Raw genomic sequence first — 20,380 nt, 5'->3', positions numbered from 1 at the left:
CTAAAAGCCGTGAATATCGAGTATCTCTCCAAACCTCGGTGACTAGTATCACTTTTGGCCTCCTTTTATTGTTCTTTTCGCAATCCAACCTCACGTAAACACGGCTGCTATGTCCGTGTTGAATTTCCAGGCTATGTTCTAAAGTGCGCTCTTGTTCGGGTTGGAGGCGCCTTCGCAAGCCTTGGTTTTCTGGATGTTTCAAGCTCTGGTGAACTCCAATGCTAACACTGGTATGTCAACATGTAGTGTCTCTCGCACCGGCTCTCCTTATCAAGGATAAGTCTCTGTCTGTGACCTACACATGGAGGAGCCCAAGCAGCGCAAGGAAGAGATCTAGAGCTCGTTAGACACACAAGGGTTCTGTACGGTTCACCGCCTCGCATAAACAGATGAATCACGGCATTTACTACGGCATTTACTAGCAAGAGATTGAATATGACTTTGTAGATTATCTCTTTATTCTTTTCCTATCCCTTGTAATAGAAACAATGCTAGTCCCACCAGTCCCAGTATGTTAAAAATGATATCGCACGCCTTGACATCCAATGTCCCGAGCCGATGCATATTGCCGTGGGTGTTGAAAATATCGGCCCGGTCTTTTTCTCTCCGGCCCCCACCTCCCCTTCCTTCAAGCTCTCCCCTGTTCACGCCGGTGCAGTGCCCTTCCAGTACTTGGTCGGCACGAACGGCATCTTGGTGACGGTCGCCGCCCGCTGCTTGCCCCGCACGACGACGCCGACCTCGGTGCCGGCCTTGTGGAAGCCGTCCTTGATATACCCCATGGCGATGTTCTTGCCGAGCGTGGGGCTGGGGCACCCGCTCGTGATGACGCCGATCTTCTCGCCGTCGCCGTCGACGATCTCGGCGCCCTCGCGGGCCGGCGCGCCCGTGACGGTCAGGCCGACGCGCCGCCTCTCGACACCCTTGCCGCCCTTAGTCTTGGGTGTCAGCTGCTCCGCGATGGCGGCCGCGCCGTGGTAGCCGGCGTCGGGGGACCTCCTGCTCTTGGGGATGATCCAGCTCAGGGCGGCCTCGACGGGCGTGGTCGTGTCGTCGAGGTCGTGGCCGTAGAGGCACATGCCGGCCTCGAGGCGCAGGCTGTCGCGGGCGCCGAGCCCCGCGAACTGCAGGCGCTCCGGGCCGGCGGCGGCCAGCAGGGTCTCGGTGACGGCGACGGCCTCCTCGGGCGGGATGGAGATCTCGAAGCCGTCCTCGCCCGTGTAGCCGCCGCGGCTGATGAGCAGGGGCTCCGAGAGCTCGCCGGTCTGCTGCAGGCGCACGCGGGCGAAGATGGAGGAGCCGAAGAGCAGGCCCGGCAGGTCCGCCTCCTCGTGGTCGGCGAGGACCTCGGTCAGGACGTCCTTGCTCAGGGGGCCCTGCAGGGCGACGAGCCCCCAGTCCTCGAGCTTCTCGTGCCGGAGCGCGGCGCCGGTCTCGGCCTCGAACTTGCGCAGCTGGTCGGCGAGGTAGGCGTCGTCCTTGTCGCGGCAGCCGGCGTTGGTCACGACGTAGAAGAGCTGGTCGCCGAGCTTGGTGATGATGGTGTCGTCGACGATGCCGCCGGTGCGCTCCCAGAGGAAGGTGCTCAGGGTGCTGCGGTGGACGCCGAGGCCCTCGACGTCGGAGGGCGTGATGGTCTGGAGGAAGGCGGCGGCGTGGGGGCCGCTAAAGTGGCGCTGCACCATGTGGCTGACGTCGAAGAGGGAGGCCTTCTCGCGGGTGAAGTTGTGGGAGGCGCTGACGGAGAGGGACGAGTACTGGACGGGCATCTCGAAGCCGCCGAAGGGCACCATCTTGCCGCCGTGGGCGATGTGCAGGTCGTACAGCGGCGTCCGGCGGAGGGCGGCGGTCTCGGGCGGCGCGCTGCTCGAGGCATAGCTCCGCGACTGGACGGGAGGGAGGGTCGTCGAGAGGCACGCGGCGGCCTGCCAACGGCTGGCGGTGCGGATCGAGAGAGCGGAGGAGCTCGTGTGCCGGTGTCGGGGAGCAGCTGCGGCGGCGGTGGACTGACGGGCGGCGAGCCGGCTGCGCTGGGCCGCCAATGCGCGCCCTGACAGCGTAATTGACCGTGCGCACTTCATTGTGAGGGGTGTATGCGAAGGTGGTCTCGAGGGAAACGTTGCAGAGCAGAGAGGAAGGAAAGAGAGGCGTCCATTGCTTCTCGCATCATCATGCAGTTTTGGAGGGCACAGAGGGTTCACTGGCGTGCAGCCAGCCTGGAGGGGGGAGCTAAGGATTGGTGGGTTACCAACTCCGTGCCTGGATAATGTGGGGAAGCTCTGGAGGCTGCAGGCCGTGTTTGCCCTGTCAAAATCGTTCGCTCAGTGCTGCTACGGCGGGGTGGGTGTTATCAGTTGAACCAGCCAGCCAAAGATTGCAATTCAGAGAGAGAGAGAGAAAGATGGAAGAACCAGAAACAGAGACGGAAGCCAGCCTTGCATCCAGGATTGGCAGTGGCAACACATACGTCAGCGCAGCCTTGTCGCGAGCTCCCTCCACTGTCTCTCCTCGGCGGCGCACACCTGTAGCTCGCACGTTTGACTCCCTCCCCCAACCCGGACCGCAATGCCCCGAAGAGAGAGGCCTGGTCCAAGACGAGACGCATGATGCGAGCCAGCATCGTAAGATCCAGCGCGCTGTCATACCACCGCGCGCTCTACTGCCTCTCCAGGACACTTGTTAGCTGACAACCGCGTGTCCTCAGACAGGGGTCTACGCGCGCCATGTAACTTGTAAGACGACGACCGGGCGCAGGGCGAGAGGTGAGCCGAGGCACGCCCCTCACTCCCTCCGCGTTGGACCTGTTGGAGGCTGCGTGTCTCTCATGTGCCCGGGGCCCCTAAAAATGCCAAGTCTTCCTCCGCACTCCGGGCAGTCCGACGCCACCTCTTCGCTTCTGGGTTTGCTGACGACATGAGAACTCGAGCGATGGACTGTGCCTTTGTTTCGAAGCCTCTGTCAAGATCAACACAATCAATTGATCATTACTAGCACGCATATAGTAGCAGCAGCAGCAGCACCATCTCGCAGCGGACTGGAACCGCCCCCCCCCCCCCCCCCCCCCCCCCCCAAGCAAGCTACACTCAGGGCGATTTCTCCCCATCTTCCCCATCCCATCTCCCCCACACCACATCTGCCACATCCGCATCCACCAGGGGACCACCCGAGATAAGAAGATGGCAGGCGATTCCACCACCACCACCGCCACCACCACCCCGCCGGCCGACCCCGTCATCATCGTCGGCGCCGGCCTCGCCGGCCTCGTCGCCGCCCACGAGCTGGCCCTCCGCAAGGTGCCCGTCGTCATCGTCGACCAGGAGAACGCCAACAGCGTCGGCGGGCAGGCCTTCTGGTCCCTCGGCGGGCTCTTCTGCGTCGACTCGGCCGAGCAGCGCCGCATGGGCGTGCGCGACTCGCGCTCGCTGGCCCTGCGCGACTGGCTCGGCTCCGCGCGCTTCGACCGCCTCGACGACGAGGACCGCTGGCCCGCCCGCTGGGCCGAGGCCTTTGTCGACTTCGCCGCCGACGGCATGGAGCGCTACGTCAAGGGCCTCGGCCTGCGCTTCCTCGCCAACGTCGGCTGGGCCGAGCGCGGCGCCGGCACCGCCGACGGCCACGGCAACTCGGTCCCGCGCTTCCACATCACCTGGGGCGCGGGCCCGGAGATCGTCCGCATCTTTGCCGACCCCGTCCGCAGGGCCGAGAAGGAAGGCCTCGTGCAGTTCAGGTTCCGCCACATGGTCGACGAGCTGGTCGTCGACGAGCAGACGGGCCGCGCCGTCGGCGTCAAGGGCCGCACCCTGCGCGAGGACGACGCGGCGCGCGGCGTCAAGACGTCGCGCGACGTCGCGGGCGAGTTCGAGCTCCGGGGCTCCGCCGTGCTCGTCACCTCGGGCGGCATCGGCGGCAACGTCGAGGCCGTCAAGAAGGCCTGGCCGGTCGACCGGCTCGGCCCCCGCGTGCCGGAGCGCTTCGTCATCGGCGTGCCCGCCCACGTCGACGGCCGCATGATCGGCATCGCCGAGGCCGCGGGCGCGCGCGTCGTCAACCGCGACCGCATGTGGCACTACACCGAGGGCCTGGCCAACTGGAACCCCATCTGGCCCGCCCACGGCATCCGCGTGCTGCCCGCGCCGTCCTCGCTGTGGCTCGACGCCACGGGCCAGCGCCTGCCGCCCTTCCTCTACCCGGGGTCCGACACCCTCGCCACGCTCAAGTACATCTGCGCCACGGGCTACGACTACACCTGGTTCGTGCTCGACCAGTCCATCATCGCCCGCGAGTTCGCCCTGTCCGGGTCCGAGCAGAACCCGGACCTGACCAGCAAGAGCGTCTGGCAGGTCCTGACGCAGCGCGTCCTGGGCTCCAGGGGCACCGTCCCCGTGCAGAACTTCCAGAAGCACGGCCGCGACTTTGTCGTGCGCGACAGCCTCGAGGACCTGGTCGAGGGCATGAACGCCCTGGCGCGCGAGATGGGCGGGCCCGAGCTCGACCCGCGCCGCGTCCGCGACGTCGTCGAGGCCCGCGACGCGCAGATGGTCAACAAGTACTCCAAGGACGCGCAGGCCATGCTCATCGCCAACGGCCGCAGTTACTGGCCCGACCGCATCTCGCGCATCGCCGCGCCGCACCGCCTGCTCGACCCGAAACACGGCCCGCTCATCGCCGTGCGCATGAACCTGCTGACGCGCAAGACGCTCGGCGGCATCGAGACCGACCTCCGGAGCAGGGTCATGCTGAGGAGGAGGGAGGGCGCCGCCGGTGGCGGGGAGGAGGAAGAGCGCCCGTTCCCGGGCCTGTACGCCGCCGGCGAGGTCGCCGGCTTCGGCGGCGGCGGCGTGCACGGGTACAACTCGCTCGAGGGGACGTTCCTGGGGGGTTGCATCTTTTCCGGGCGCGCGGCGGGCCGGGCGATCGCGGAGGAGGTGCTCGGCGAGCACGAGGGCGACGCTGCTGCTATCCGGGGGCGTTTGTGAAAATGTCGCGAGTCTTTTTTTTTGATTTGATATTCTGTAATGAGAGCGTGTTATTTTTTTTAAGGGGTGTGTGTCAGCACAATGTGTAATGCTGGCATGATTCATTCATCTGCTTCAGATTCTCATGAGGCAAATATCCAGTTGACCAGATGCAAAAGGTTAATCAATCAAAACATTCAACACTCGCGATTTAATTTGGGGATTACAATAGATTCCTCCCATCTTCTGAAGAAATCCAGTACCGCCCCGAGTCAGGAAAACCGAAATGAACTCACTGGTTCCGCCGGAGGGACTGTCTGTTCGTGAAGAGACGGATCCGAGTTGCAAGCTCTTCAAAGGTCATCTCTCGACCTATCCTATTCGTTCTGTGGGGAGTTCCCAAGTTGACGTGGCAAGAATTATGTCAGTTTGTACATGTAAGCCCTACCTTCCTGGGGGTAAAATCTGACAGGGTCATCCGCCCGAGACTTTCAACCTTTGTCAACTCTTTACCAGAAACAACATCTACCCCCATCTAAGCACAAATTCGAGTCTATTGCTCACTGTTGCTATTGCAACTATCCAAGTACCCAATGGCCGCCCCAAGCACTGATCATCCTCCCATGCTCACACACACCCCGTCTAGTTCACGAGCACGTACCGATACCTGGCCTTGCCAGCCAGCATGTCGGCCATGGCCCGGTTGGCGTCCCTCATGGGCCGCTGCTCGACCCACGGCCGGACGCCCTTGTCGACGGCCAGCGCGAGCATCTCGCGGATCTCGGCGGGCGACCCGATCGCCGAGCCCGTGTAGCTCACGCGGCCGGCGATGAGCGGCAGCGGGTGCAGCGAGTACGCGCCGTCGTCCGGGTTGCCCACCTGCACGAGCGCGCCGTCGCGGCGCACGAGCCCGAGGTACGACGCCAGCGGCGCCCGCGACGACGACACGGTCATGATGACGACGTCGAGCGTGCGCGCGTGCCTGGCCTCCCACCCCGCGTCGTCGTCGGTCGCGATGTACTCGTCGGCGCCCATGCGCAGCACCTCGTCGCGCTTGTCGGCGCGGCGCGATATCCCCACGACGCGGTCGGCGCCCAGCGCCCGCGCGAACAGCACGCCGAAGTGGCCCAGCCCGCCGACGCCGACGATCCCGACCGTCTTTCCCGGGCCGGCGCCGTGGTGCCGCAGCGGCGAGTAGACGGTCACGCCGCCGCAGAGCATGGGCGCCGCGAGCGCCGGGTCGAGCCCGGCCGGGATGGGCACGACAAAGTGCGACGGGCAGCGGTGGTGCGTGGCGTGCCCGCCCATGGCCTTGCCGCCGTTGTAGTGCCGCAGGCTGCCGTAGGTGTGCACCGGCCGCGGGCAGTACTGCTCGCTGCCCGAGGCGCAGTCGGCGCAGGCGGAGCCGAGGCGGCCCAGGCACGAGTCGGCCTGCGCGCCGACGCCGACGAGGTCGCCCACCTTGATGCCGCCCTCGGCCCGGGAGCCCACGCGCACGGCGCGCCCGACGATCTCGTGCCCCACGCAGACGGGGTACGGCATCGGGCCCTGGTTTTTTGAGTGTGGTCAGCGCTGTCCCGGCGGTAGTGTTGTGGTGTGGTTGCAGCTGGCATCGGACTCTTGATCCAAGGGAAAGGGGAAGGGGAGAGCTCACCCAGCCGCTGCGCAGCGCGTGCAGGTCGGAGCCGCAGATGCCGCTGTGTGTCACCTCGATGTCGATGTCGGTCTCCTCCCATGGCTTGGGCTCGAATTCCCGCCAGACCATGTTGCCTTGGTCGGCCTTCTCGTCGAGGCCGAGCCAGCCCTCGAACTTGTAGTCTTGCTGGGCCATTGTGCTGTGCGGGGTGAAAAGTGTTTACGACTGCGGAGCTTGCTTGTGCGGTTGGCTTGATAATTATCCGGACGTTTTCAACTGCGATGCCCTGATGCTACTTATACCTCTTCTCTGATGACCTCGAGATCGCAGTTAACGCAGGTTTATCTCCTTTGGTGGCCCCCTGGAGTGACTTTGCCCTCAGGAGGATATCAATAGCCGAGGCAGGAGGACCCAACATCGAAGCTACTACGATCGCGCACCCACTTGGCCTCGACTCGTTGGCCCTGCCCATGCTATGCAACTCGGACATGACTGTGTAGATTCATGATTTCTAAGCTTCTTCAGGTTTTCTAGGGCAAAATTTGATGTAGACGGGGGAAACATGCGTCAAGAGTCCGCTGCACGTTGCTGAGGCCCAATCAAAAGTGTCGCGATGCACAAATTCTCAAGACTGGCTTTATCCCGCATGGCCCCCTTTGATGTCATCGAGTCCATCGAGGCCACTAAAAGAGCTGCTAGCCGTGATGCTGACCCTCAAAAGTCCATTAACGCCGAAGCAGAGTGGAGGGCGCTAGTGGGCGGAAGACCCGACACCGGCACTAGGTGCGATTCGTTAGGTCCGGCAGTCACGGATGGTGCATGAAAAGCCTTGTCTGTGACTGGGTCGGCGAATGCAGGTCGCTGATGCAGGTAGCTGATGCAAGTAGCTGCATCTGAAGGCATGTGCTGAATGATCCCAGGAATGGCTGCCCGTCTGCTAGACTGAGGAATGTGAACAAACCCTATGCGTGTCTGTGACTCCCCCTCATCTCGTTCATCAGTGCAATTAATCAAACAGTCAACAAGAATATCGACTGGATGTATGGCTAGATCCACGAGTTCTTCATCTGTCGAATCTTGAATCACCATGAAGGACTCGAATAATCTCACACTTTTGCATAAAGCTTCATACTCCTCTTTAGTCTTCCTGGGCATTTATGCCTGTCCATCTTGATGTAATGACACATATAATCATTTAATATGACAGAAATCTCTAATTTATGATCTTGCTTGACAGAGAGCAGTGATCATTAGAAGAATAGTAAGAAAAAGGAATGATGGATAAGGAATTAAAATAAAAAAAAAAAAGATGGAGAGAAGGAGAAGGAGAAGGAGAAGGAGAAAATAAACCCGTTAAGTGTGAGTCGAGGCCATGCTGTCTGCCTTGTTCAGGGTTTGAATACTAATTTTCAAATCAAAACAACATGGGAAAATTATCTAAATCTAGGCGGTCTTGCCAGAATAGGAAAACCCTCCACGACCAAATGGTTGCCTGCCTTGACTTTTGAAGCATCGCAGCTCCCAACCCATTGACTCGACTCTTCCCCCCCAATCCATAAATGATCGCCACACTCTCTCCCTGATCCGCGTTGAACAGCTTCAAGTTTTGCCAAACGCTTCTGCAGTAAATAAGTAAGATACTCCTCTCAACGATAATCTTATTATCACGAACCGCTACCCTCGCGGCTGACCTCAACTTAACCTCAGATCTTGATCTACCGAGTAGTATCAGAGCCAGCGAGTCAAGAGAAAGCGCGAAGAACGGTATGAACCTAAGATACTCTCACGATCACATCATAGCCCTTCGTTCTTTCATATTCATATCATCTCCACCGCTGCCCTTACAACCTCGAGTTTACCTCGTCACTTTGCATGACGGAAATGGAACCAAGTTGACGCAGTCGTGACAGCAGATAGCAAGAGACACGACGGATCATCAAAACGAGCTTCTTCCTTTCCTAGACGCGACGACACCAATTTCCGGAAGGCTCAGTTGCAATCTCGGAAGGTATTGGGAAGACCAGACCTGAAACCAGTTGTTGACCTCCTGGATCTCCCAGCAGGCGCAGAAGAGACCCCATTCTGGATCACCTACGTTGATATTCTTACCGCCATGAACCAGAACGACATCGTCAGAGAGGAGTCCAAGTTCTTCAGCTTTCTCGACGAAAAGGTTTAGGATCCTCAGATGGGGACAGGTGTCATGCAACCCCTCTTAGTGAAGTCAGCTAAAGCCAGCGTCGATCCAAAGTCAGCCAAGAAGGTTCATGCCTATGTTGGACCTTCCGCAAACTCCAGTGGAGGAGGGAGAGAACGAATTCGGACCCATTGCCGTGAGGGAAATAAGCGACATAATATAAAGAATATGTCGCTTCACTACCAGATCGCCCGGCAGCCCGACAACGTCATGAATTTTCGGATCGCTGGGGCCTGGGAGCCCGTGACTGATGTGACCGGAGGTGACGGTAACGGCCCATCACGCTCATCGCATCGGCGGATGCCCTTGCTTTTCGAAGGAATCTTGATGACTTACCTCGGACTATATCTTGAGGGTGAACACTCGGACCGACACCCCGAGTGCACATACTCACTGAACAAGCTTCTCAGGGGGGCAAGGTCAATGCCAAATTTCTCCGCCAGCAGCCTCAACAAGGCCTGGCCGCTATACCAAGGAGCACCAGGACTTGGTCTGACAAATTCGAGCACACCGTACGCAAGGTGTTGCTCGAATCCGAACTGTGATGCGACGACGCACACGTCAAAGTCGTGGGGCTGGCTGCCAAACGAGACGGAAAAGACAGAGGACAATGTCTTATGCACCACATGTCTTGTGTATTGGAGACGAAAGGGCAAGATGCGCAACGCCAATGACCACGCATACAAGCTGAAGACCGGCCGCGCTGCCAAGGTCTACATCTGCTCGAATCTCCTGTGCGGATCCGACAAGGTTGATAAGAATTGGGGCTTCTGGGACGGGTTTGAGGGTCGCAAAGACATCAACTCGATCCTATGCCGCCAATGTCGAGTGCACGCCAACAACTACAATGGCGCGATGAGAGATCCCGCCAAGACGGCTCACAAGGGAAAGGCAATTCCCAAGGATAGAGAGTGCTCTTATCCTAACTGCAATGCGACCGCGGCCGACACAGAGCATTGGGGACGATGGAATGGCTTGACGGAGGAGAAGGATGAATCCAACATCCTTTGTGCTCGATGCCTAGCACATGCAAACAACCATGGTGGAATATGTGGAGGCCCGAGTTCTCCAACCGCGTCCAGGTCGACATCCGGACCTGCTCAAACCCCCTGTGTGGAGATACTGGCCCAGCAAGAAACAAACAATAGGGATGGGACCCAAACCAATCAGGGCCGAAGACAGAGGACAATGTCCTCTGTAAGCGATGCAAGGATTACATCGCTGCCAAGGGCGTGGCAAGAAACCGGTCGAACCTTCAGAAGGGGCCGCCGAAGCTGCAGGCTGCTACAAGAACCTGCTTGAATCCAAACTGCGGGCGACAAGGCCCGGCGAACAATAGACGATGGGGTTGGTACTATGACATCTCCCATGGCCCATAATGGCCGACCAGAACGAGCTTCTCCGGCCGGCAGATGCGGCCATCCCCCAGGTCCAGGACCTGGAGGGATTCAATCGCCGATACCTCAACCACCCGGCCCTAAACGTGGTGGTCGTCCGCGTGGGCCGGGGTCGGTTCCGCATCCCGGTCTCCATCGTGGAGATGTCGGTCCAAGACCGCGAGGCGCTTGATGAAAACACCATCGCCTTCATCAAGCACCTCGCGCTCCTGATGATTCCGGATGGCATCCCGGAGGAGTGGCGAGACTGGCTCGTTACTGAGGTCAATTTCAATGCTTACAACCGGAAGCCAAGCAACATGTCGCATTGCCGACAAATCCGCGAGCAAGCCAATGCGGACATCCCCATGTCCGCAAACGCGATCAACATCCTCGCAGCACAATGCTGCCTCCTCGGAAACGTGCCCATCGCCCCCCCAGGCACACATCCGGGCAGGCGGCGGAGGCTTCATCCTCGACGGAAACCTTCGTTTCGTCGAGGGGAAGCTCGTCTGCCCGGATGGGACGGTGTACACCAGCACCAGCCTCCCTAAGCGGAAGAACCGAGGCGGGCGCTAGCGTCAGGGCCAAGCTGTGGTCATCGTCGACCCAGTCGACGATGAAGAGGCCGAGCCGGCTCCCGGAGCCGTGCTCGGCCCCGTTGCCCAGCCTCGGCGCCACCCTCTCAAACTGGTGAACTTCGGTGGCGTCGGCGCCAAGATCCTCAAAACCATCGTCTGGATCTTGGCAGCCCTCACCGTTTGCTACCTGGCATTCCTGCTGCTGGCAATTGGCATCCGGCTTGCCAACCACCCCGGTCTCCGACCTGCAAGGGTCATCACAGCTTTCACCGCGCAGTGTCATGGCGCAATAAGGGGCTACAGGAAGAAGCTCGTAGTCAGCAAGTAGAGGCCAGATGAAGCATGGCTTCGTCGACAACGGAGAGAAGGGGGAAAACACCCAGAACAGAAGCAACAAAACCCAGAACAGAAACAACGGGGCAAAAGAGTGCAGTGACGCAAGGGTTCTGAGCAAACATGGGCTCGTCAAGAGAGTCTGTTGATGTCGGGTCTTGGCAAGGCCGTTTGCATCCGGCTTGCCAATCAACCCGGTGCCCGACCCGCAAGGGTCATCGCAGCTGCCACCACACACTTTCGGAAGATCGCAGGACTGCGACAGGAGGCGGCGCCCCAGTGCTTCTTCCGCGGCATGGGCCGCTGGTAATCGCCCATTACCCCGTCAATTAGGAGCCAAAGGAATGCTGAGGGAAGTTCATGAGAAGATAGCTCAATGCTTACAATACATACCTTTGCTCTGGAAGCCGGAAGGATTATCCCACTATCTAAAATCCATGGGTTTGATGGAGTGTCTAAAATCCTTGTTCTCGATTTCGGAATGGTTATCCCACTGCCTAAAGACAGATGGGTGAGATGGAAAGTCAAGTACTTCTTTTAACGGCCCGTAAACTATTCTGATTATCACTTGCCCGTAAGCATGTAGCCCAGACCCGTCAAGTAGAAGGTTACCTAAGAAATAGTGAGATCACATGTATAAGTCCATGAGCTAATCCCAGGCCTGCTTAAGACTGTATCTTTACGTAGTAGCCCATCGCTTCACTATGTGAGAGCAGTGATGGGACCACCAGAACCCACCCATCATGTCACCCTGAGAGCACTCATGCACGACATACCCCACGAATGTTGCAACATGTGCTTATGTCTATTCTGGATCAGTATGACGATAAACAAGCATTCGTCTTGTCTCGAGAGGTTCAGAGAGCTACGGCCTTGCCACCAATCGAAGACACCCCCACCACTACAAGTAAAGCAGGCACCTCGCCCGCAACAACCACGGCAACACCTCCGGATTAGTTCCATGGGCAGTCCCTCACAACTCGGGGCGATGGGAGACAGTGTAAGCAAGAAATACCATAGCTGGCACACTGAGAAACACAGCTCAACTAAAAAGCATTTCATGCCCCCATCGCCCCCTGTCGAGCCAGGGCCCCCTCCCGCATTTTACTGCTTCTGCGAAATCATGTTCTGCTCGTTCTCGGCGATGGGAGCAGGGCGGTTGATCGACTTGTTGATGTCGCTCTCGGCGACGATGGGCGCGTCGGTGCCCGTCATCTCGAGCTCGTTCTTGTTCATGCTGATGACGTACTCCTCGGCGTCGATGTGGCGGAAGGTGAAGTAGAAGACGACGGTCAGGATTCCGCCGGCGATGGCGCAGCCGCCAAAGTCCCAGGTCAGGTAGGGGTCCGTGATGACGCTGGAGCAGGCGAGGCCGATGATGTAGGCCACGGCCGTGTTGAACAGGTTGACTAAATATTTGTGTCAGCACCTTGACATGCGGTCACGAAGCCGTCCGACGGCCGGAAAGGCGAACTAACTGGCTGACACTAATCCCCTCATATTGACCGGAGCACGGCTGTAAGCCAGGCCATAGGCCGGGACGTTGACAAAAAGCTCGGAGATACCGCCTGGGGACGCTCAGTTAGCCCTCCGGACGGTCCGGAAAAGGGGGGGTGGGTTTTGGGGAAGTTATCGCGAGATCACGTGACTCACCGATAGCGAACGGCAGAGCCATCCACCAGATGGAGATGTCGGCGACGCCTGAGCCGACCTTGCAGTCGCTGGAGCCGAACTCGCCGCAAGGGGACTCCCGGTAGGCGTAGTAGTTGAGGACGGTGTAGCCGATGCCGCCGATGGTGGACATGGCGAGGCCGGTGGTGATGCGGGCGATAGGCCCGTAGTGGATCTTGGCCTTGCGGATGGCCGGGTAGAGCAGGTAGTTGAGGACGGGGCTCATGACGATGATGCTGAGCGGGTTGAAGTTGTTGATGACGTCGTTGGGCACGCCGTCGGTGCGCAGCATGGTGGACAGGAAGCCGGCGGCGCCGCCGATGCCGTTGTCGTTGAGGTACTGGATGGGGAAGAAGCAGAAGATGCCCGTGGCCTGGAAGGTGCGGCGCACGTCGTCGACGAACTGGTCGTTCCAGTGCGTGCGGTAGTTGAGCCCCGCGGCGCGCAGCTCGCTGGGCTTGGCGAGGTCCCAGAAGCCCTTGCCCTTGAGCATGCGCTTGAAGCCGCCGCGGCGGAAGCAGATGATGAGGATGCGGAAGACGTTGGGCAGGTCGCTGCCGCCGGGCGGGTGCAGGATCAGGCGCTTGTGCAGGAACCACAGGAGGAAGGGGAGCGGGAGGTAGACGAGCAGGGGCAGGAGGAAGGCGAGCCACCACTGTTCGGGAGGGACGATAAAAAAAAGGTCAGCCATCCATTTTATCAAAATCAAATTATTGAAAGTTCCAAATGCCACAATGAAATCGACTTTGTTTAGCTCTCAACTGCTCCGGGACGGGCCGGTGCCGTCAGCAGCGCCATGTGGAGCACCGAGACCGCGCCGGGCACCGCCTCCGAGTCACGTGTAGCTCCGCGGGCCACTCGACCTCTTTTCTTTACATGCACGAAAAACGAGAGACAAAATGAGACATGGAGCGGAAGCAAAAGACTTACGCCGATGTATTTCTCGCTGTAGGCGGTGGCGACGCCAAAGAAGCCGCCGACGTTGATCATGAGGTAGAACAGCAGCACGACGCGCTCGGTGGTGTGCTCGGGGTCCTCGATGACGCGCTCGCCGCTGCCGAGGGTCTTGACGATGGGCCGGCTCTGGGTCATCTGGTCGAGCAGCAGCGGGGAGACGTTGGGCTTGAACATGCCGGCGCCGATGGACAGCATGTAGATGGACAGGAAGAAGGGCCCCTTGGCGTTGCCGCTGGCGAGCAGGTGGCGGTCGCCCGAGGCGACGAGCAGGGCGTGGGCGACGCCGAAGACGGCGACGCCCCAGCAGATGATGCGGTAGCGGCCCGTCTTGGCGTCGGCGAGCCAGCCGAAGACGAGGGGCAGGGCGTAGGCCAGCATGGAGAAGGCCTGGGTGACGGCGTTGGCCTTGACGGTGCCCATGCCCAGGGCGCCGGCGGTCTGCTGGTCGCCGCGGGGCGGGGCGCCCCAGCCGTTGCCGCCGTCGGGCATGGGCCGGTTGACGTAGTTGCTGATGAGGGGCTGGACGCCGTAGTAGGAGGCGCGCTCGCAGAACTCGACGATGCACAGCAGGTAGGCGACCCAGGGGATCTTGCCGGGCACGCGGCGCAGGGACTTGCGCTCCTCCTCGGTGGGCTTGCCCTCGTAGTCCTCGTCCATCAGGTAGAGCGCGGCGTGGTGGTCGCCGGTGGGGACGGTGTCCATGCCGAGCTCCTTCTTCTCCACGTCGTTGTACTCCTCGTTCGCCGTGATGGCGTCTCTGTCGTGGGTAGTCGTGGCTACATTAGGTTAGCTCATTGCGTCTGAACTCGCCTTGCATCGAGGGTCGCATAAAGAAAAGGTCTGTCGACCAGACCAGGGGCAGGCCACTTACCCATCGTTGCGGGAGAGGCACACAATTGTGTGTGCGCGCAGACTAGCTAGCTGGACGTGCAGGAGGAAAAGGAAGCAGGCTCGAGATGCAGAGGCGAGGAGGGGAGGACGGGATAGATAAAGGGTTTCGCGGGAGAGCTGGTGGCACCCGCGGTCCTGGGTCGCAATGCAATACCACTTCCCGGCCCTGCTCGTCCCCCTCCTCCTCGCTCGTCGTTCTCCATCGTGCCGCGATGGATGATACCTTGCGGTACAAGACGGCGATAGGTAGTTAGTTACCTTAGGTTAGGTAGGTAGGTTAGGTACCCGTGCGTGCGTTTGCTTGCTTGCTTGCCCTCCACTCGCCCTCCACTCGCCCTCCCTCGCCGCAATTCAACCGAGCTCTGGTCGCGATTGGCAAGCATGCGCCGCTGATTGGTGCCCCGGTGCGGCAGCCATGGGCCGGGGTGTGCAAGTCTCAATTATCCGTTATCATGTGCCACCCTCGCCATCACCCTGTCTGAGGCCCTGTGGCCTGTGTGCCATTCTTTTCCCACCTGCCCACTCTGGCGAAGGATTTCCGGTCTCCCAATCCAAGCGACAACGTCGAGAGCGGATCCTGGCGGCTTATCGACTGATACCGGCCCACCGCTGCTAGCCCTCATCAAGAAGGAGGGTACGGCGGCGACGGGCGGGTACCCATTGTTTAGACGCCGAGTACAGTCTAGTCTCCCGGGTCTCGATACAGACCCCGGGCTTGCTTAATTCGGGGTCAGTTCGAGACGGGCCATGTCTGAATAAGGTGCAATCTAATGCTGCATTTAGGTTGGAGCACGCGCAGAATAGTGTGAAGATGTACTCTTGCTTTCTTGCTTGTCACCCGCCCTTGGTTCAAGCAAACTCGGGTTCGTTCGGACCCCCAAGACACTCGCTCCGCCCTCAGGTGCCTCAACCACGGCTTCGGCGAAGTCTGATCCGGGCTCTCGCACCAGTGTTTCCACTACCTATCGCGAACTGTCGTTGTGCTAGTGAGACCAGCAAAGATCGTGTCCGACAATGGCGCGCGTGCGTCGGAGTCGCTCCCTCGTCGTGGGCCACGGGCCTCCCATGGGGATTTTGCGGGGTTATTTCCAGATGCAGCAGGTGATTGCCGGCATCCCTACGTGCCAAGGCTGCCAAGGCTCACGAGCAAGACGAGCTACGGCCTGTCAGAGAAGCCAAGACTTGGAAAGGGAAGCCGAGGTGGCCTATGGTGAGAGCCTCTGGTGGCCGAGCTAGCTATGCTTGACCGTGCTTGTCTCCAGCCCCAGCAAGGGTTCCAGGGTTGTGTCTAAGTATGGTTGTAGTGATGGGCATGAATGGAAGACAAACAAAGGAGGAGTGGAGGGGATTTTGGCTCCGAGCGAGCACGATGCAGGCCAAATGAAGCTGCCATCCATTACAGCTAGGGGGACGGCAAATCGCTACGGACGGCATTGTCTCGACTTCTTTATGCCAAGCGGGCGCTGGTCCCTGATAGGCTGGTGTCGTTATCAGAGAGAGAATGCGTGCCAACGATACGAATCGTTAATGTACCCAATGCTACGTACGGTGGTTCGGTCGAGGTAGTAATCGCCATTCCTCCAATGGCTGGCGTGCTGGCCATCCCGCACAAGTCTCGAGAGATCCAAAGATTGCTCGCTCTCCCTGCGCGCACGCACCACACACACTACACTACACACACTCTCTCGCATTCCCGAGGAGAGCTGCACCAGCTGGAGGGATTGGAGGGATGGGATCAGCAGTGTCTAGAATTGTTCCATGCAGAGACGACAAGGGTGTGATTGGACGGAACGCGGCCAACACGAGCAGTGCGACCATCCCTGTGCCTCTTGACTTGGAGCAAAAGCTGGCCTTGCATCCGTCCTAGCCATCCTCGGCCCATCTTTGCCATCCTCGATATCGCCCGGAGTCGCACAACAGAGCACATCGAGATGACGCCAAGAGACGCTTGTCCTTCAGCCCCGTTTTCCATGCAACAATCGTTTTTTTTGTTTGCCTTCTTTCGTATCGTCTGTATCTCTCTGCTTGTACTGCTGTACTTGCGTGCTGTGGCGACTTGGAGATCTGCTGAATCTCGCCCTGTTTCCGTACCGCTCCAGTGTCTCGTGGCAAACAAAACTCGTTGGTCGGAGCTTTTGAGATGCGCGGGATGGAAATTGGATGTTTGTCCCTCCTGATCCTTCTCGATTTCCCTGACAATCCACCCTCTCGTGCATCTCACTCCTCTCCAGACCCTTCCCATCAGGCGATACTAACCGCCTGGACAACTCTTGGCAAAAATCTCAGGATGATCCAGGATCGTTGAGGGAGCACAAACACATGCCCTTTTCAGCCTAGGGCACCACACCTTTGGTAAAAATATAACCCCCGATCTCAGGTCTTGCAAATTTGTCCTTGGATGTCGACATTAGTCCCAACTATTGTCACTGCCCAAGTAGGGAACCGTCCCGAGAGCTGATGGAGCCGCAAAGAAAAGTAAAGTCCTAGACAGCCGCGGCCGCCGCGATAGAAAGGGGATCGCCGGGTTCCCTCGATGGCCTTTCCCTCGCTTACCCCAGCATACCCTCATAGTATGGTCTAAGTGGTTGAGCGGCTACAGCCAGCCAGACTGTCCAGGGTGAAGCCCAACGGCGCGCGACGCCACCCGAGATTTGAGCCTCACTATCTAGGATGCTATGGATTCCTCCGGACCACTTTGCTCTTGTGGCCCTAGCACGGAGGTGGAGGTAGGTATGTTGGTATGTATGCAAGTTGAAAGAAAGTATGGGGGTCCCCTCAGATAAGGCACGCAGGCGCTTACTCCATTTGTGCATCCCCGTTCCGAAAACATATCTATTGCAACGGGTTCAATCCATGTCAAACCCATGTCATATTCATTGTTATGTAGGCGGTATCACAGCAGTGTAAGCCAGGTTCACAAAGGCTTCTATATAGAAAGCATTTACAGTACATCGATTAAATAGCTGAGTAGAGTAGCTGTCTACTTTTAGCTGGTTAACCCTTCTAGCTAACCTGATTTCTCAAATAATATTCTCTGTACTGAGGGTTTTGACCCATTTCCTAATGTACGACTCCCAAGGGTTCTAGAGTGGGGAGGATTTGTTGTCGGTAGGCAAGTCAATGGACTGAGCGGGTCGAAACATGCTTGAGATCAGACCACAAGGTGTTTCCACATGGCCAAGATTCTTGAATCCAAACTTCTCATATAGCCGAACGCCTTGAGGTAGCGCCAGCACATAAGAGCATTGCCTCCGATGATCAGCCTCGTTGCATATTTGCTGCATCATCATAGAGCCAATCCCTTGCCTTTGAGAGCTCGGAGTCACCGCCATAAAGGTTAGGCCTACATAAAATTATGTTGGTAAATCACCCATTTTCTACATATCGGTTGGGAGAACTGACGGCATATGTCATTGTGGTCTCGCAAAGCTCTCTCCCGCTCCATCCTCAAAGCTTTTGATGCCATAATCCAACTGTCGATGTCGAGTGTTTGAGGTAGCCATGATTCCTTTTTTGCCACCACCCCTCCTTCTCCCTTGTTCGTCGTCGTAGTTTGATTATCGGTGGAGTGGTCGTCGGAGTCCTTAGAGCTTCGCTTCGCTATTGTCCATCCGCAAAATCCAACACAGACGCCGTCAGTAGAGCATGCTTTCAGCAACCTCTCCTCCTGAGCTTGGACTGCATCGCTTAACATCTCAGTATACCACTGCACTACTTCTTCTTGCTGCATCTCCGTCATTGTTGTGTGAGACGGAAACATCGTCCGAAATAGAGGACCGGTTTGAATAGCAGGCACTTCGACATATCGTGCAATATTCTCTGCATCGGCAATAGTGACTTCGGAAAGCAAGAATGACATTATGGCAATTGAGTAGGTCGTCCTTTGAACAGCAGCTGGGCTGGCTGCTGTTCAAGTGAGGGGTGAAAAGCATATCTATTGCGCCGCGCCGTGTCGGTCGCGCATCGAGCCTAGTGCCAGCCCGCCCCGTTGGTTGCCCAACAGACACACGGACGGTTCAGCTTCCCTCTCCAGACAGGCCGGCAACCGCTCTCTGTATGTTCATGTTGGGCGCTGTACCCCGGAGCTGACTCTGCTTTTGCCTGCGCACCTGCTGCAAAGAGGTGGCTGGCTGGGAGGCTGGCATGCACGTCTTCTGTTGTCTGCCGGGGTTTGTACTGGTGGATCCCGATGCGAGGGCAAGCCGAGTACAAGTACACAAGTACAGCACGGGAGCGCTCAGAAACGTCGCATTGGGAAGGTGAATGGTGGTATCGAGATGAGATTCCGACAAGGGGGCGTGGGGAACCAAGACCGAGGGCGTGGTTTGCGCCGGCTTTGTGGATTCATTCCCCCATCGTGCGTGGATGGCGGCGGCCGGCACGCATCCCCTTTTCCTGACTGGCCTTGAGGCATTGCTGGAGACGCCGCTACAGCCGGGATGCCCTCCTGGCACCCGCCTCGATCAGGAGCTAAAGCCCCCCCCCCCCAGGGTAGCATCGCTCGGACGTTGCTTCGCTGCTGATGGGGGCATCGGGGAACGTGGCCAACTACATTCTGCATGTACTTGTACGGGGTTTCCAGACCTATGGGATGAAGGATTCCGGCAGGGCGTGGGGGACTGGGGTAATCATTGTCCATTTTTGCGCCTCGCCCTGCACTGCGACCTTGTCCCCTTGCCTCTCCTATCAGAGGGGCTTGGAGCACTTGCTACTGGCTGCAGAGGACAGATCACTTACAAATACCACCCCAAGGGACTGGGTGCCTTGTGGCTCCCTATGTTGCCACTGGGTTCGGGGACGAGGCGACTTGCTTCCCTTCTTGCCCCAGCAGTCAGGTCGATTCCACACGCCCAGCCTTTTGTACAAGCGTTTCTCAGCTCTGTTGTTTAGGCTTGAGGTGATTCTTCCAAAGCATCACTCTCAGCATGCTCCAAGAGTGTACTTGAAGATCTCGTAATACCAATCAATCAATCAATCAATCAATCAGCATGTGTAGCCCAAACATTTCGAGATAATCTGACATCTCCTCCCGCTGTACGATCCGAAGGCCCCCGACAAAAGATTGCCAAACCTACAGAGACAGAACAAGACGACTTGTACTTAGAAAGAGGTCAGGATTGTCAGTTAGGAGTGACATGATCGGTAGGAAGAGCTAAAAGGACTGAGTGGAATGCTGGTTGCTCGGCTGGTTCCCTTCGTGATGTACTCGGCGGTGACGGTCATGGACAATCCTGGACCGTCACACGAGAGCGCCGGCTTCGCTGCGAGACAGTGCCACCTGGCTCGATTATCAAGACCCCGTAATAATTGCCGAGACATCGAAAGAGATTGCGACTCTTTGGGATCATAAGGGACGCATATACTAAAAGGAGATCATAAACACGAGTCCAACAGAGGTTTGGCTCCGTACCCATCACGTTGATTGAGACATTGCTCGACGTGCAAAGCCATCCTGAACTGTCCTCCCAGTATAAGTGCAGTCCTCCCAAGAGTTTCTTTCCAGTAAATCAACCGTTGGTGAGGCTCTCAAAATATCCATCGAATCGTTGTAGCAAGTCCAACGAACAGTATGATAAGGTTGGAGACCTTGCTCTGGTGTTAGCTAGTCCACCCGGTCCGCAGATTCCTGGAGCCTATGGGATGTTGAGAGTTGCGGTATACTTGATCCAAGTAACTCATTGCGGAAGGTGAAAGCTGCATTGACATTCGTACTTTTAAAAGATGGACCAGAAAGCTGTCGAAGCTCAGTCTCAAAGGCGCATGAAGGAGTAACGTGTTTCTCC

At 58.2% G+C, this 20,380-nt stretch overlaps 6 protein-coding genes across 6 annotated transcripts; 3 read left to right on the top strand and 3 right to left on the bottom strand.

Annotated features, from left to right (window-relative positions):
- Positions 1 to 644: 644 nt before the first annotated feature.
- E0L32_004218 (uncharacterized protein) lies at positions 645 to 2,081 on the bottom strand (the record flags this gene model as incomplete). Its single annotated transcript, XM_031138605.1, has 1 exon — positions 645 to 2,081. The coding sequence occupies one exon, from the start codon at positions 2,079 to 2,081 to the stop codon at positions 645 to 647; it is 1,437 nt and encodes a 478-aa protein (XP_030997934.1).
- Positions 2,082 to 3,176: 1,095 nt separating this feature from the next.
- On the top strand, positions 3,177 to 4,976 carry E0L32_004217 (uncharacterized protein; the record flags this gene model as incomplete). The annotated part of the gene is made up of 1 exon (XM_031138604.1): positions 3,177 to 4,976. The coding sequence occupies one exon, from the start codon at positions 3,177 to 3,179 to the stop codon at positions 4,974 to 4,976; it is 1,800 nt and encodes a 599-aa protein (XP_030997933.1).
- A 621-nt stretch (positions 4,977 to 5,597) lies between these two features.
- On the bottom strand, positions 5,598 to 6,786 carry E0L32_004216 (uncharacterized protein; the record flags this gene model as incomplete). Its single annotated transcript, XM_031138602.1, has 2 exons — positions 5,598 to 6,503; positions 6,610 to 6,786. 2 exons carry the CDS (start codon positions 6,784 to 6,786, stop codon positions 5,598 to 5,600), a joined length of 1,083 nt encoding a protein of 360 aa, XP_030997932.1.
- Positions 6,787 to 7,204: 418 nt separating this feature from the next.
- Positions 7,205 to 8,770, top strand: E0L32_004215 (uncharacterized protein; the record flags this gene model as incomplete). The annotated part of the gene is made up of 2 exons (XM_031138601.1): positions 7,205 to 7,374; positions 8,554 to 8,770. The coding sequence occupies 2 exons, from the start codon at positions 7,205 to 7,207 to the stop codon at positions 8,768 to 8,770; spliced, it is 387 nt and encodes a 128-aa protein (XP_030997931.1).
- A 186-nt stretch (positions 8,771 to 8,956) lies between these two features.
- On the top strand, positions 8,957 to 11,073 carry E0L32_004214 (uncharacterized protein; the record flags this gene model as incomplete). Its single annotated transcript, XM_031138600.1, has 3 exons — positions 8,957 to 9,985; positions 10,179 to 10,694; positions 10,744 to 11,073. The coding sequence occupies 3 exons, from the start codon at positions 8,957 to 8,959 to the stop codon at positions 11,071 to 11,073; spliced, it is 1,875 nt and encodes a 624-aa protein (XP_030997930.1).
- A 1,109-nt stretch (positions 11,074 to 12,182) lies between these two features.
- On the bottom strand, positions 12,183 to 14,581 carry E0L32_004213 (uncharacterized protein; the record flags this gene model as incomplete). The annotated part of the gene is made up of 5 exons (XM_031138599.1): positions 12,183 to 12,487; positions 12,557 to 12,646; positions 12,732 to 13,404; positions 13,680 to 14,482; positions 14,578 to 14,581. 5 exons carry the CDS (start codon positions 14,579 to 14,581, stop codon positions 12,183 to 12,185), a joined length of 1,875 nt encoding a protein of 624 aa, XP_030997929.1.
- Between the last annotated feature and the right edge of the window lie 5,799 nt (positions 14,582 to 20,380).

The sequence above is a fragment of the Thyridium curvatum genome, assembly GCF_004353045.1.
Source record: "Thyridium curvatum strain D216 chromosome Unknown NODE_19_length_512963_cov_79.951035, whole genome shotgun sequence".
Classification (NCBI taxonomy): domain Eukaryota; kingdom Fungi; phylum Ascomycota; class Sordariomycetes; order Thyridiales; family Thyridiaceae; genus Thyridium; species Thyridium curvatum.
Note: the sequence above shows the minus strand (reverse complement) of the source record. Positions and strands in the feature narration are given on the sequence as shown.